This window comes from Schistocerca piceifrons, chromosome 2 (genome assembly GCF_021461385.2).
Source record: "Schistocerca piceifrons isolate TAMUIC-IGC-003096 chromosome 2, iqSchPice1.1, whole genome shotgun sequence".
NCBI classification, from domain to species: domain Eukaryota; kingdom Metazoa; phylum Arthropoda; class Insecta; order Orthoptera; family Acrididae; genus Schistocerca; species Schistocerca piceifrons.
Window position 1 is genome coordinate 766,744,986 of NC_060139.1, and position 14,998 is coordinate 766,759,983.

Sequence of the window (14,998 nt, forward strand, 5' to 3'; positions counted from 1 at the left end):
AGGATTATTGTGCTGGTGTGTAACAAGTAGGTGAGTCTAGGGGCTTGTTAGAGGACTACTTGGGGAAATATGTGAAAGAAAGCGGAACTCAGGGATGAGCTGGAAGGCTAACAGCAAGAGAAAGCAATAAGAGAGTGATACATTATTTTACTAGTGGAGCATATTCTTTATTCCCACAAAACTCCTGACCTTAATCTTTACTAGTCCTTTTCTGCAACTGCTTGTTTGAAACCAATGAAGTCACTGTTCTTGCACAACAGTAATTGGGTCTGCAGATCTTGCAGGCAACAGGCTTTCTAGTCAGGGTAATTGTCTTTGCATTTGACAGTGTACACTAAGAGGAAGCAAGTGTGTCTTAGGAACTAATGACCAGTTTTTATTACAATATAATCTAATTGGATAGGAAAAAAATCTGCTCACCAAGCAGCGACAGGGAAACACACATATAAAAAAGATTTTACATAACGTGCAAGCTTTCAGACCAGTGGCTCCTTTTTCTGGTAGAAGACTTGAGGGGGAAGGAAGATGGGCGAAGGAAAATGACTGGAGGGATTTAGAAAAATGGCTGGTGTTCATAAAATTCATCCAGAACTGTGGATCAGGGGAGACTACCGGATGGGATGGGAAGGAAGGATTGATTGTTGGGGACTGCACCGGAAGAGATTTGAAAACCTGAGAACTTAAAGGTAGAAGACAGGGTAATTGCAAGACAGAAGTTACTGCTAAAACAATGTGCACAAGTTAATATGAGTGAAAATCTAAGTGCATTGTATGTAATAGAGGTGGGAGGGGGGCAGCAAAAAATAGGTCAGAAAATGGGAGACGTGAAAAATTAAAACACAGTAAAGAAAGTGTAAATGGACATTCAATGGAGTATGACAAAACTTCGATTTTGGCCATAGCAACAACTTTTTGGGACTCCATTATCAAAGAATCCATTGAAATACTCATCGTGGGAAATCTAATGAACCGTGACAGTGATTACCAATTGAATAATGCGTGGAATCCCGTCATCTCCAAAATTTGCTCGAGATGAAGAAGCCACAAGACTTTGATAGCTGTGGCCAGCGACAATACCAATGACACTTGAGTCTTGCAGTTCCACCAGCGAGGGTACTGTCACTGGGCGGAGTGGTCCTTATCTCTCCGTGACTGCAACACATGCGCGGCAGTACCATCAGCGCACTATGTAAGACAGAGTGAAGAACGTCTTCGACAGTCCTCGTTCGGCTCACCTCAAGATGGCTGGAAGTTGTCCAGCTGAAATATCATCCAATGAAGTATACGAAGACCAGCTGCAAGCCTGAAATCATTTTGAACAGGATAAAAACTGTCAAAACAAAAGTACTGTAGTTTGTTAGCAGGTTTAGTGTGGACAGCTTGCCTTTGGAGAGGATGGGATCAACATCAAGGAAAGTGCCATGGGATTTGGAATAGAAACAAGTGAAATTTAATTGGGAGAAGGTATTTAGAGATTCCAGGAATTTTAACAGGTCAGCCTCACCACAAGCCCATATGGCAAAGATGTCATCAATTTATCTAAACCAAACCAGGGGCAGAAGTCGGATCCCAGGAAAGCCCCTTCCAAGTAACCTATAAAAGGCTGCCATAAGAAGGAGCCATCCTGGTTCCCATGGCTGTATCCCTCATCTCTTTGTATATCTGTCCCTCAAAGGTCAAGTAGTTGTTGGTAAGTATAAAACTGATTACAGTGAGCAGGACAGATGCCATAGATTTGGAGTCATATGGGCACTGACTGAGGAAATGTTCATCAGCAGACAGACCATGTATGTGGGGGATGTTGGTATGGAGGGAGGTGGCATCAATGGTGACAAGTTTTTTTCGCAGTAACCCATTCAGCTCCCCTGAAGATGGCTGGCAGTTGTCCAGCCAAAATATCGTGCAATGAAGTTTACGATGACTGGCTGCAAGCCCAAAATCTTTTTAAACAGTTGATTTGCTGGTAAAATTTCAAATTTTTTTTGAAGTTGCCATCCTTTCCATGTCAAACGTTCCCTCCCATACAGCCTAGGCATTTTAGGCAAACATATTTGTTCAGATGCAGACTCTTTACAGTAGTACGTCACCATTCTCATCTCGGCATTCACTGGATGTAATCAACCCCACAGCCTAGTTCAAAAGCAGGTTTCTTGGGCCACAGCACCCAATCCTGGTACTGCTGATTCCTCCGAAAAACAACATTGGAGCTCACTACTTGTCACTCGGTATTATCCTGATGTTGAATGTATTGATCAGCCACTTCGACAAGGCCATGTCTCTTTAAAAGAGTGCCCTGAAATGTGGTCCACTGTGTCTGAGGATTTGCCAACCACACCTAGACTAACTTTTTGTCACCCTCCCAATCTCTGCAATATCCTTTTTAGGCCCTATGCTCCTCCTGCACCAATCTGTGTCCTATTGCACCTACCCCTGAGATCGTCCCTGCTGCAATACTTGCCCTATGCATCCTCCTACCTCCACTTATATCAGCCCTATAACTGACAAAACATGTACTCTGAAAGAGAGAGCCACCTGTGAAACGACACATCATATGTCAGCTACCGAGCGAGGTGGCGCAGTGGTTAGCACACTGGACTCGCATTCAGGAGGACGACGGTTCAATCCCATTTCCAGCCATTCTGATTTAGGTTTTCCGTGATTTCCCTAAATCGTTTCAGGCAAATGCCAGGATGGTTCCTTTGAGAGGGCACGGCCGATTTCCTTCCCCATCCTTCCCTAACCCCGAGCTTGCGCTCCGTCTCTAATGACCTCGTTGTCGATGGGACGTTAAAAAACACTAACCTAACCTAACCTATATCAGCTCTTACATAAACACAGTTAGACCTTTTGCATTAACATGACTACTACCAAGTTATCAGTCAGGATGAATGGGCATAGGCAGAGGGTGTATACTTGGCAACAAACAATATATTATTGCAGAGCATGCTCTAAACATGGCAGTTGTGATCTTTGTGCCTGTTTGACCGCGTGTGCCAGCTGGATTCTTCCTCCAGACACCAGTTTCTCAGAACTTCACAAATGGGAATTAGTGCTACACGTCCTTGGTTCATGCCACCCACCGAGTGAGGTGGCGCAGTGGTTAGCACACTGGACTCGTATTTGGGAGGATGATGGTTCAATCCCACATCCAGCCATTCTGATTTAGGTTTTCCGTGATTCCCCTAAATTGTTTCAGGCAAATGCTGGTATGGTTCCATTGACAGGGCATGGCCAACTTCCTTCTCCATCCTTCCCTAATCCAATAAGACCGATGACCTCGTTGTTTGCTCTCTTCCCCCAAGTCAATCCAACCCTGCCACCCACCTGGCTGTAATTTACATTAATTTCTTCCATCTCAGCTTTTATTTACGGTAACTACTCCTTTCTCCACTGCATTTTAGTTTTCTACATCTTTCATTTTCTGACCTGTCTATTTTTTGCCCTCCCCGTCCACCTCTATTTCATATAATGCACTTAGCTTTTCACTCTTATTAACTCATGCTCATTGCTTTAGCAGGAATCTCTGTCTTGCGTAGAATCCTGTCTGCTACTTTTAAGCTCTCAGATTTTCAAATCTTGTTCAGTGCAGTCCCCAACATTCAGCCTTTCCTTCTCATCCCACCCAGTAAGTTTTCGCTGCCGCAGAGTTCTAGGTGACTTTTCCAAACTCTACCCCTTTTACTAAACCTCTCCAGTCCTTTTCCATCACCCCTCTTTCTTCCCCTTCAACTCTTCTGCCAGATGAAGGCAACACACTGGCTCCGAAAGCTTGTAAAAGTTAAATCCTTTTGTGTTTCAATTGCATTATTAGGAGCAAGTGACTGTCTCTGTTAGAATGTGATACAGGGTAGGCAGCTGATTGCAGCCTAATTTTTTATTTTTAAATTTGAAATTTCAAGGAAGTGTAATGCTTTTACCATTTATAATTACACTCTTCTTAATTAGGCCTTATGCTTTTTTAAATTCTGTGTTTATCTGATGTGCATATTGTGGTTATTAACAGAAATGAGGGATTATATTTATGTTAATTTGTCTGTTGTGCATGACATGTTGTACAGCTGTATTAGTTTTGTATGTCTTCATATGTTTATAAAATCTGTAAATACAAATGCATTATTATATGGCTAATAAACACTACCCATCAATTTTACAAACTTAAGAAGTCTTAAGTAATGCTTCAAAATTAAATGATATTTGTGGTGAGAATATTTACTGTGATTTAGGTGGTATAAATCATCAGTTTGGATTCCGTAGAAATGTTGGAACACGTGAGGCAATACTGACCCTACGGCTTATCGTAGAGGCTAGATCAAGAAAAGGCAAACATACGTTTCTAGCATTTGTAGACTTAGAGAAAGCTTTTGACAATGTTGACTGGAATACTCTCTTTCAAATTCTGAAGGTGGCTGGGGTAAAATACAGGGAGCGAAAGGCTATTTACAATTTATACAGAAACAAGATGGCAGTTATAAGAGTTGAGGGACATGAAAGGGAAGCAGTGGTTGGGAAGGGAGTGAGACAGTGTTGTAGCCTCTCCCCGATGTTATTCAATCTGTATATTGAGCAAGCAGTAAAGGAAACAAAAGAAAAATTTGGAGTATGTATTAGAATCCATGGAGAAGAAATAAAAAGTTTAAGGTTCGCCGATGACATTGTAATTCTGTCAGAGACAGCAAAGGACTTGGAAGAGCAGTTGAACGGAATGGACAGTGTCTTGAAAGGAGGATATAAGATGAACATCAACAAAAGCAAAACGAGGATAATGGAATGTAGTCGAATTAACTCGGGTGATGCTGATGGAATTAGATTAGGAAATGAGACACTTAAGGTAGTGAAGGAGTTTTGCTATTTGGGGAGCAAAATAACTGATGATGGTCGAAGTAGAGGGGATATAAAATGTAGACTGGCAATGGCAAGGAAAGAGTTTCTGAAGAAGAGAAATTTGTTAACATCGAGTATAGAGTTAAGTGTCAGGAAGTCTTTTCTGAAAGTATTTGTATGGAGTGTAGCCATGTATGGAAGTGAAACATGGACGATACATAGTTTGGACAAGAAGAGAATAGAAGCTTTTGAAATGTGGTGCTACAGAAGAATGCTGAAGATTAGCTGGGTAGATCACATAACTAATGAGAAGGTATTGAATAGAATTGGGGAGAAGAGGGGTTTGTGGCACAACTTGACTAGAAGAAGGGATCCGTTGGTAGGACATATTCTGAGGCATCAAGGGATCCCCAATTTAGTATTGGAGGGCAGTGTGGAGGGTAAAAATTGTAGAGGGAGACCGAGAGATGAATACACTAAGCAGATTCAGAAGGATGTAGGCTGCAGTACGTACTGGGAGACGAAGAAGCTTGCACAGGATAGAGTAGCATGGAGAGCTGCATCAAACCTGTCTCAGGACTGAAGACCACAACAACAACAAAAAATCATATTCAAGACAGTACTTCCAAAATTGTTGAAATACGGAGATTTTGGTTAGTCTAGCTTCATTTCCATTTTAACAAAACACACACACACACACACACACACACACGTCTGTGCACCTACATTGTGCTGACTGAAACAGTGCCCATTGGAGCATAGGCATGGGTGTAAAAATGTTTTCAGTATGCTTAAATGATTTCTCAGATAGTCAACTGCACTCTCAGATCTTTCACTAACTGTGCTGTTGTGTGTGGTAAAGTGTAGAAGATTATAAGGAAATGTAGAATGATGTAGACAGTATTCCATGTGATGTTCAGATTGATAGCAGTCTTTAAATGTGGGTAAAAGGAAATTCTGCTTCTAGAGAGGAGAGGTAAACATATAGTACGTTACTGGTAAACTCCTGGAGCCTGTCTCATTGTTTAAACACCAAAGGGTAACATTAGAAGTAGATGTGGAGTGGAACAAACATGTGGAATCAGTAGTTGGGAAGGTCAGTGTAAAACTTAGATTTATTGGGAGTTTGTACAATGCATTTGTTAAAGAGAACTTGTATGAGGTCCTAACACCATCTAATCTAAACTATTCAACAGCATGTGGGGTCATTAAGTAGACCTCATAACAGATAACAAAGGAATGGGTGATACATACTAGGCAATATCCTTAGAAGGGAGTCAGCAATGTTCTTGCCAAATTTAAGGACTATTATTCAAGCTAGACTGTGTACCAGTTCTACTGCATCCATTTTCATTTTATGTAGGGATCATGAGAACAAAATAACCGAGATCAGGGTAGGTACTCAGTCTTAAGGTCAGTTGTAGCTCCCTCGTTACCATGTGTATTGAATAGAGATATTCACAATCCACTGTACAGTCACTTTTAGAATATATAGATAAATTTCCAGCAATAGTTTTATTTAAAACAAACAATGGAAAAATCCAGGATGGAATGTAACAATATTATGAGAAGGAAAACTGCTGCTCACCATATAGCATTGGTAGTACTGTTTATGTCATTAACACAGCAAAATCTATCCAGATAACTCCTGGCATAAATTTGCTACAATGAACTACATGAAGTTTGCTTTATATGAGGTTCACAAATTAAAACTGATAAAAATTTGGTCTGAAGATCTTGTTTGAGTCCCAACATTTGCTTCTCAGTTTACATGTTACTGCATGTTTAAGTTTGAGCCAGTAGCCTGCAAGGCAGACATTTGTAAACACTCCAGTCTAAAGTCTGAAATCTTACTCAAGCAGAATGTTCCACTTTTTGTCCTGTACTTGAGATTCTGTAATGTGACATATCACTTTGATGAAGTGATGTGGTGCACAAACATTTACTGAACCGATGAATGATGAATGCCACTGTAAATAGTTTATTTAGGTGATGAATTACTGTAACCTGCTTTTTGGATGTATGTTTTAATTATGTGAATGCATAATGGAATGGATGGACACAGATTATCTGCAAGCCGGGACAATGATAGACATCTTATGTTCAAGGACCTTGTGGTTGGGCAGTATATGCCATGTCTTTGTGTCATCGCTTGGAGATATGAAGTGAGCCATGGAGGAAGAGTGGATGTGACAATGCCAGTGATGTCATGGAGACGAGAGAAAATAGAACTGAATAGTCAGTTTGAGTTTGTTAACTAAGACAGTCTGTTTCTTGGACATAGTCTGCATCAGTGTGTTTGTGATTTACTGGAAAATGAATTAACTTTGTTATATGTGTTCATTATAAATGAGAGTATTATGTATGACACATTGTCTTTGAGAATCATTGTATTTATTTTGAGAATTGGATTTTGCTCTTAACTTCCAGCAGTAACTGCAGCACTTTGCATGAAGTCTAATCAGATGATATTGATGAGTGTGAGGAAATAATAAGGCAGAAAAAAGGATGACTGATTGCTGCACTCTATAATTTATAAAATCATATCACAGTCACTAAGTGCACCCATGTTCCTAATGGAAGGTAACCTGATTCTGAAACATCTTGGCCCATTGTATTTCACAGGGAAGTGTTCTACCAGCTGGGCTACCCAAGCATGAGCCATGACCCTTCCTTTATGCTTTACTTCCGTTATTACTTCATCTCTTATGTTCCAAACTTCACAGAAGTTCTCATGTGGGACTAGCAAAGGATCCAGGTTTGAGTCCTGTTCAATCACTTAGTTTTGATCTGCTAGGAAATTTTATACCAGCGCACACTACACTACAGAGTGAAAAATTTATTCTGGATACACCTCCCAGGCTGTGGCAATATCCTTTCTGCCAGGAGTGCTAGTCCTGCTATTTTTGCTGATGAACTTCTGTGAAGTTTGGAAGGCTGGAGATGAGGTACTATTGGAAGTACAATTGTGAGGCCAGGTCTTGAGATGCACTTGGGTGACATGTTTCACACATGAATATGGATATGTGTAGCCAGAATATGCACTACACCTCTGGCATGTTACTAATGTAAAGACTTACTGTAGGCCTGATCCCATTTGGTTTGCATTGGACTGCACCACATGCCGCAATAAGCCCACCACACAGTGTTTTTAAAGCTTTGACAATGAACATTTACCTGCTGGGATATTTTTATGTGGGGCACTTGATGTACCTGTCATTACCAAGTATCAAGCAATCCAAAGATGCCCAAATACAGGTGGTGTGTGTTATTAGAAAGTAATAAAAATTTTAACACTGCAACCAAGACTGCTTGTTTCTTCTCATCACACGAACTGATTGCTATACCAACCACGAAATGAAATGTAAAAAGTCTTCCAGGAAGTTTTATATCGGCATCAGCACACATTCCACTGCAGAGTGACAAATTCATTCTGGTAAAAAACATTATTCATGTGAAAAAAAAATAGCTCTCTTTAGAAATATCCACAATCTCCATTACAGAACAAAATGCTCACTACTCATATTTTATCGTACAGCAGTTCAAACAGAATCCAGGATTATTTGAGCAGTCTCTTCACTCACGCACATCAGTATGCTTGCTCTGTCCGGTGCACTTTTTACATCTCTTCCTAATGATTTGCTGTTTCCCTTCAGCTGGTACCTGCTTTTGCACAATTTGTGTTTCATTATGTCTGCTTCTCGCATCTCTTCAAATTTCCCTATATAATTTTTATTCTATAATCATTCAGTGTCATTTTACTTCTCAAGTATTTGTTATAAAGATAATGCAGATTGAAAAGTAGCATGTGAGTTAAATGGAAGAATAGCTTTTTAGGCTAGTGGATGGTCTCCTATTCACATACATAATTTGACAGCAGCTGCTCTTGCTTATCAGTCCCAGACATATACACATTGTATTTGACAATTGGCAGCAGTTTTGAGACAGTTTGCTGGTGTGAATTCATAATTTGTACCAACGTGTTCTAAAATTCTGCGGAAAGGTAATTAACATTTTGTTTGGCCTTCTGTTTTCTGAATATCACGCTGTGTAAGTAGCGAGAAATTGTATTTCCTTTACTCAGTTTTGCGGTTGCTACTTCTTTAGGAGTGTTCCTTCTGTTTAGCCTTGGTGTCCCAGTCCAGTACATTTTCAGATACAATAAGATTTTAGCTAACAAAAAGCTATTGTATTAATTGCCCATGTCTATATCTTTTGATTCCACACATGAAACATCTTTGAAAGCTCTGCTTCCATGCTATCGTTATTATGGCACATTTCTGTATTCTTGAGGTTCCAGTTACAGTCCTCAGATCTTCAAACTTGAAATCACATCCTTATAATATGTTCACTTACTATCAGCAGTGCATTTTTTGTTCTTCCTACCCTTTTTAGCATTTGGAAGCCCCATTGTTTTTTTATAAACTGCCATTTGGACAGTCTACCTCACAGACAACTAAACACCTGAAAAAAGAAATGGTAGGCACAAATTTGTTCCCAGAGACTTTGTTGCTTGTACAAACGCATGGTCACAACTGCAAAATGAAAGTGAACACTATGCCTGTGGATGTGCATGCTTATAAGCGGCTACATCAGTGGCGCGTTGGTTGCAGAAATGCTTATAAGTGTTAACAGCACTGGGCTAGTGGCTTGTGTTGACACTAATAAACATCAGCTGCAGCAAATGTGTTACTGTCAGTTGTTTCTATGATTAGGGTGCTGCCAATGTGTAAAAATTCTGAGACTTAATAATAAATCTGTCATTGTTACTGATGACTACATTCTGCATGTACCTGTAAAAACAATATAGTGCACTCTGGCATAAAACTGTATGGTGTAAATAGGGTTAAAAGGTTAAAATTTTCATATTGCATTTTACAGTAGAACAAGAAAAAAATATCAAAGCATTGTTAATGAAGTTATGTTACTCTTATTATGAAGAATGACTGTACAGTACTCCCTGACAAATTCCAGACAAGCCATTGATGACTATCCAAGAGAAATACATTGCAAATAGAAACTGGACTGGACAGTGTTACCTGTAGATCTGATGGAAGAACAACTGAAGAAAGAAATATGCTGACTAAAGCAGAGACTGCTATCTATTGTGGATGTACAAAGACAAATCTTCTGCATATATGATCTCACCAGAATAGATGATGGCTGAATCAAATGTCTGTGGAAAGTATAGGATTGAACTTGTTGAATAAGAAAAATCTAATATTTTACTGGTTTTTAAACTGATGCAGGTAGCAGTGATGATCTGATATGCTGTTATTCTGTTTACCTTAAGATTCAGAAGCAGTGGAAAGAGTATTTTTAGTTAAAAGGGTATGGTGTTTGTCCACAGGTTGTTAAATTCCACTACTGCTGAACTAACTGAGCTGAAATTGTAAATGAATTTAGCGAACATGCTTGGTTGAAACATAACCCTATGTTTTTAATATTAAATTTTCAATTTTTTAAGGGTTTACAGGTGAAACATCTCATATCATGTAATATTTTGTAACGTATTCCAGTTCACATGTATTTTTTGTTTCTGTTGGCATTTTATTGCAAATTAAAAAAAAAAATGGAAGTTAATGTTTTCAAGATTTCTAAAAGTAAGGAAGTGTTATGGCTTACACAGTTGATCATGTGGAACTCAATTTATTCTCAGATAATTTACTATAAGTCATGTATAGTTTTGTGATATTTTTTATAGTTAATGGGTATTTCGGGCAATGGAGAGGACTGAAGGAAGGACACACTTTCATCTGAATGCTGCATTTACTCTTCAGTACTGTCATACCATTTTCCATTCACTTAACTGACATATTAATCTCTTTTCTATTTGTCAGCATGAAAAAAAGAAAAAAAAAAGGAAATGATTACCTTTCTACAGTAATCAGGAGTGCCGTGTGTTTGTTGCTAATTTAAAATGCTTGCTGTGGCTGATACTTCTAAGTGTTAACTTGAGCCACTAGCCCAGTGGGTTAACTAATGCTTATAAGCATTTCTGTAACTAACAAGGGGGAAACAGGAGGAACATCCCCCAAAGATGGTGTATCCATAAAACCTGGAAAAAGAAATAAAATTGATCAATATTCACGGGGTGTTGCGACTGGAAAATGAAAGGATAGAAATTTCTACAGACTTCTGTAATAAGAGTGTGGCTCATAATTGTGGAACCATTATTCTGAAACAAAAACAGGTGAATAAACAGAAGTTTAAGTCCAAATAGTATGAGGTGGGATTGAAGGGAAACCTGTGAAGATATGTTATCAACATGGTGGCCATTTTGGAAGCTGCCACTTGGACAGAACTCGTAATTTTCAAATGGAAAAGGGGTCATGTGCTGTATCAAACAAAGAATTAAATGAAGAAAAACAAAGGTGTATTTAATTTGAGTATAGCTTTATTCATTTCTGAGTTAATATCCCATTTTGTATGGACTTCAACCTACTTTGTGCTGGTATACAAACACAAGCACCAACAGCCGATTTCCTGATGTGGACAGGACTTCACCTCATAAACAATTGCCTTCACTTGTCCCCATAGATATAGATCTAATGGACTTTAATGCAGAGAACTTGGCAGCCGCTCTGCCAGACATCTGTGACCTGTTTATCTCTGGCAAAACTGGATATTCGGTTACCTCTGGACAGCTAGGTTGTAGGGATGTGGAACACCATTGTGCTGAAAGAAATTTGGAAATTTCCTGTCTTCAGTCAACAGCAGTGGCAACATACCTTTGTCTAACAACTGGAGATATGGCACTGTTAGTGTATATTAATGAAGAAGAGCCCAGCAATATCAGAGCCATGCATCCCACACTAAACCATCGCTTTTGATGTGCCAACTACCTTCAGTGGATCCATCCGGTGAGGAGTAACACCTGAGCAGTATCAGTGATTCTGTTTGTTTGCCTCTTCCCCACTGAGAGACTGGCTTCACCTGTAAACGGTACATCAATGAGTAAACAGTGATTTTTGTCCGGCTTTTATGTCATCCATTCTACAAATGGAACCCAACGATTTGGATCAACCATGTGAAATGACGTAACGTTTGCGTTTTGTGTAACCAAACTTCCTGGTATTGATTTACAGCTGAACCCAGTTTATTGTAAGATTGGTGAATGTTGCACTCTGGATTTTTTACTGAATAATGCCAGAAGAATGGTTGGTGTGGCATCATCCATAGCTGTTTTTGATTGTACAGCTGTTGATTTGTCTGTGACACAGACAATTTCACAGAATTTCATTAAGTTTCACCATTACACTGTGAGTAATTGGTGGTCTGCCTGGGTGGCATTGATTGAGATATTTTGTGACAATATGGGTGCTCCTCTCTCTTGATATTAGGATGATCTCAGTGCATTGGACTTGGGTTAATGCCACCAGCTTTCATATCACCTGTAAGGAAAAAACGTGTCATAACTTGCGAATGAATAAAGCTCTGCTCAAAAGAAAGACACCATTGTGTTTCTTGTGTAAATCTTTATCTGTTGGACATGTCTAACTTTCCTCTTTCCATTTGAAAATTACGAGTTGGATCCCAGATGGTGACTTTCAAAATGGTTGCTGTGTTGGCAACACTGCCTCACAGGTTCCCCCCCCCCCCCCCCCCTCGTATTTCATAATGCTTAGGTATAACTATAAACGTGTAAACATAATCTTCCGCGGCCGTCATCACAGTCAATACAATTCTTAAAATTCTTAGCAACAGACCATGAGCAATGCATCTTGCAATAGTTGCTGAAACTGTGGAATATTATAGTTGACAATGCGGACACAAATCCAGAATAATTTTATTGACTTAGCTATAAATGTCTGTTCATTGATCTATTTTGCTGCAGAAGTGTGGTTCCACAAATGTGAGCCACCCTGTACAATGGTACAAGTGTTGAATTCATGCTAGCATATTATCTCAAAACGATGCCAGTTGTTAAATATAATGGAAATATGGCTGAGACTTATAGGTGGATGCCGTCATATTACTTATGTGCACAGAATAGTGTCTGCTGACCTAAAAAGATTATTATTTATATGACTGACACCTACAACAAATACTTGGGCAGTAAAATAGCACTGGTTGAATGTAGAATAACCATGTCCTCCACTGTAAATTCCAAGAGACATGAGAAGACACCTTGTATGAAGACACACATTGTGCAAAAGCAGGAACCAACAAAAGGCAAATAACAAGTCAACGGGTTGCAAAAAATGCGCAGAATGGAGCGGGTGCTCTAACACAACATATGAGAGCAGGGACAATCCAAACAATCTGTGTCTCTGTTTGAATTGCTGTATGACTACATTTGATCAGTGAACATTTTGTTTTTTAATGGATGTTCTTAATATTTCCAGAGACATTTGTTTAAAGAAATGAATTTTGTTGTTGTTCAGTTGTATTTTGTTTGCATTGACAATAAATCAGAGGTGGTATTGAGATTGTTTGAAATAATGCATAGGACATTTATAAGTGTCTGGTGGTATGCAGGTTTCATCTCATGATTTTAGTGCAAACTGATGCTAGCATGTGATTTGCGTCTAGAACCCCCCCTCCCCTCCTGCCCTTACCTGTAATATGCAGACATAATATTAGCTCTCAGTATGACTTAAATACAGAACATGAATTTTGGAATTTTGCTTCAGTATGATTTTAGCTCTAAGCACATGCATCACTACAAGTTTTTCCCTTGTGGGCTAGTGGCTCATACTCATACCCACAGGGTATGTGGTAGTCTTGGTATTTTTCCTAATAATTATAATCCTGTTCTTTTCTCAGAGATATCAAGAAGGCTATGCAGGAATACAGAGAAATTTCTGCAATTCTTGAGCAGCACAATGTATCTAATGAATATGCGGCTTTCCTGATGATTCAGCATTTTTTCTGTGGCAGAAGTACTGAAGCTCTGTTGGGAATGTTAAAATTTCACGAGGACACATCAGACAGGTAACTCATTTGAAATGTTTCCTTGTGTAACTACTTTGTGAAATATTCAGGAAGTTACTATATTCTATGTTGTTTTTCCAGGATTGATGAACTCCAGCAAAAATTCAGTGGACTGCAGTATTCATATGAAACTTCAGTAAATGATACTGACATTAGCCCCAAATGTAATGAAATGTTCCAGAAGATGAGCAGTAACCCTGCGATTCATCTTGTATGGCGTCAATTGAAGCCATTCTTTCTGTAAGTATGCTCAAAAACTGTTGATAGTCATTGTAACAAGAGGTTTGTTTTGTTTTTGGTTTCAAACACACAGTAACTTGTCACCCTTAGACAGTTTTGTAAAAGTCCATAACTTTTTGTAGTATTTACTGTTTGTAATATAATAAATCAATAAAGAGTTGAACCGGTCTCTCTATGACACTTCAGAACTCATTTTCCTGTTTAAGAATGATGTAGTGGTCCAGGTTGCTGACCATTACACAGTCACTCAAGGACAGCAGGATGACCAGCTGGGCATTAGGTTGCCAGGTATGAGTAATCTCATGGAATGGGTAAAACCGGAGCCAGAGAATGATCTCAGAAGATAAACAACTGTTGTTGGTAGCTCATTCTATACAGAAAAGTCGGCCAATGCATATAGTCAAGAACTGCTGAGGTGGCGGAATCTGATGTTGGCAGAGCTGACAACAGGCAGCTGGGGTGGCTTTGCTGAGTAGGCCGTGTCAGCACAGAGAATTAGCCAGGAGTGAGTGCTATTGGCAGACAGATAGGGAGCAAGTCTGACACAGCATGGCCAGGGCAAACCCACGAGCTCCATGGATGGAGAGCTAGGTGCTGGTATGCACTGAATGGCTTCTTTGGGGCAGACACAGTTCAATGCCTGAAAGTATCAGGCTATCTGGTGCTAGGAAGCCCATGACTGTATCTAGGGGGCAGTGCGGTCAGAGGAGAAAACCAGCTAGTGTTGAGACTACATTTGTGTTGAAATCAGGGCTGAAGTTGAAGCGCAGCACTACACCAGTGGTGGTCACATTAGAAGCCCAGTCTGACATCAGTATGGGAGTGGTATAATGTTGAGTGACATGAGACAAGTCCTCAGTTCCAGCACTCTTTGGCTTTGCTGGAGGCCCAGATGTACTCATCTTTGCTGCATAGTTCTGACAAAAAGCCCCCTGCTGCACATACACCTGAAAAGTGCTGTGCCAGACATTGTTTGTGAAGCAACCTGGTCCAGCATAAG

At 39.6% G+C, this 14,998-nt stretch overlaps 1 protein-coding gene across 3 annotated transcripts in view; it reads left to right on the top strand.

Annotated features, from left to right (window-relative positions):
* The window catches only part of LOC124777985 (ATP-binding cassette sub-family A member 7-like), a 594,849-nt gene that overhangs the window by 73,218 nt on the left and 506,633 nt on the right, over window positions 1-14,998 (top strand). For all 3 annotated transcript variants that reach the window (XR_007015818.1, XR_007015819.1, XM_047253552.1), the window contains exons 9-10: window positions 13,591-13,758; window positions 13,840-13,998. Coding sequence is in view for 1 of the 3 variants with exons in the window: in XM_047253552.1 (XP_047109508.1) it covers window positions 13,591-13,758; window positions 13,840-13,998 (327 nt within the window). In the remaining 2 variants the exon portion in view is untranslated. The remainder of the gene's footprint in view (window positions 1-13,590; window positions 13,759-13,839; window positions 13,999-14,998) is intronic.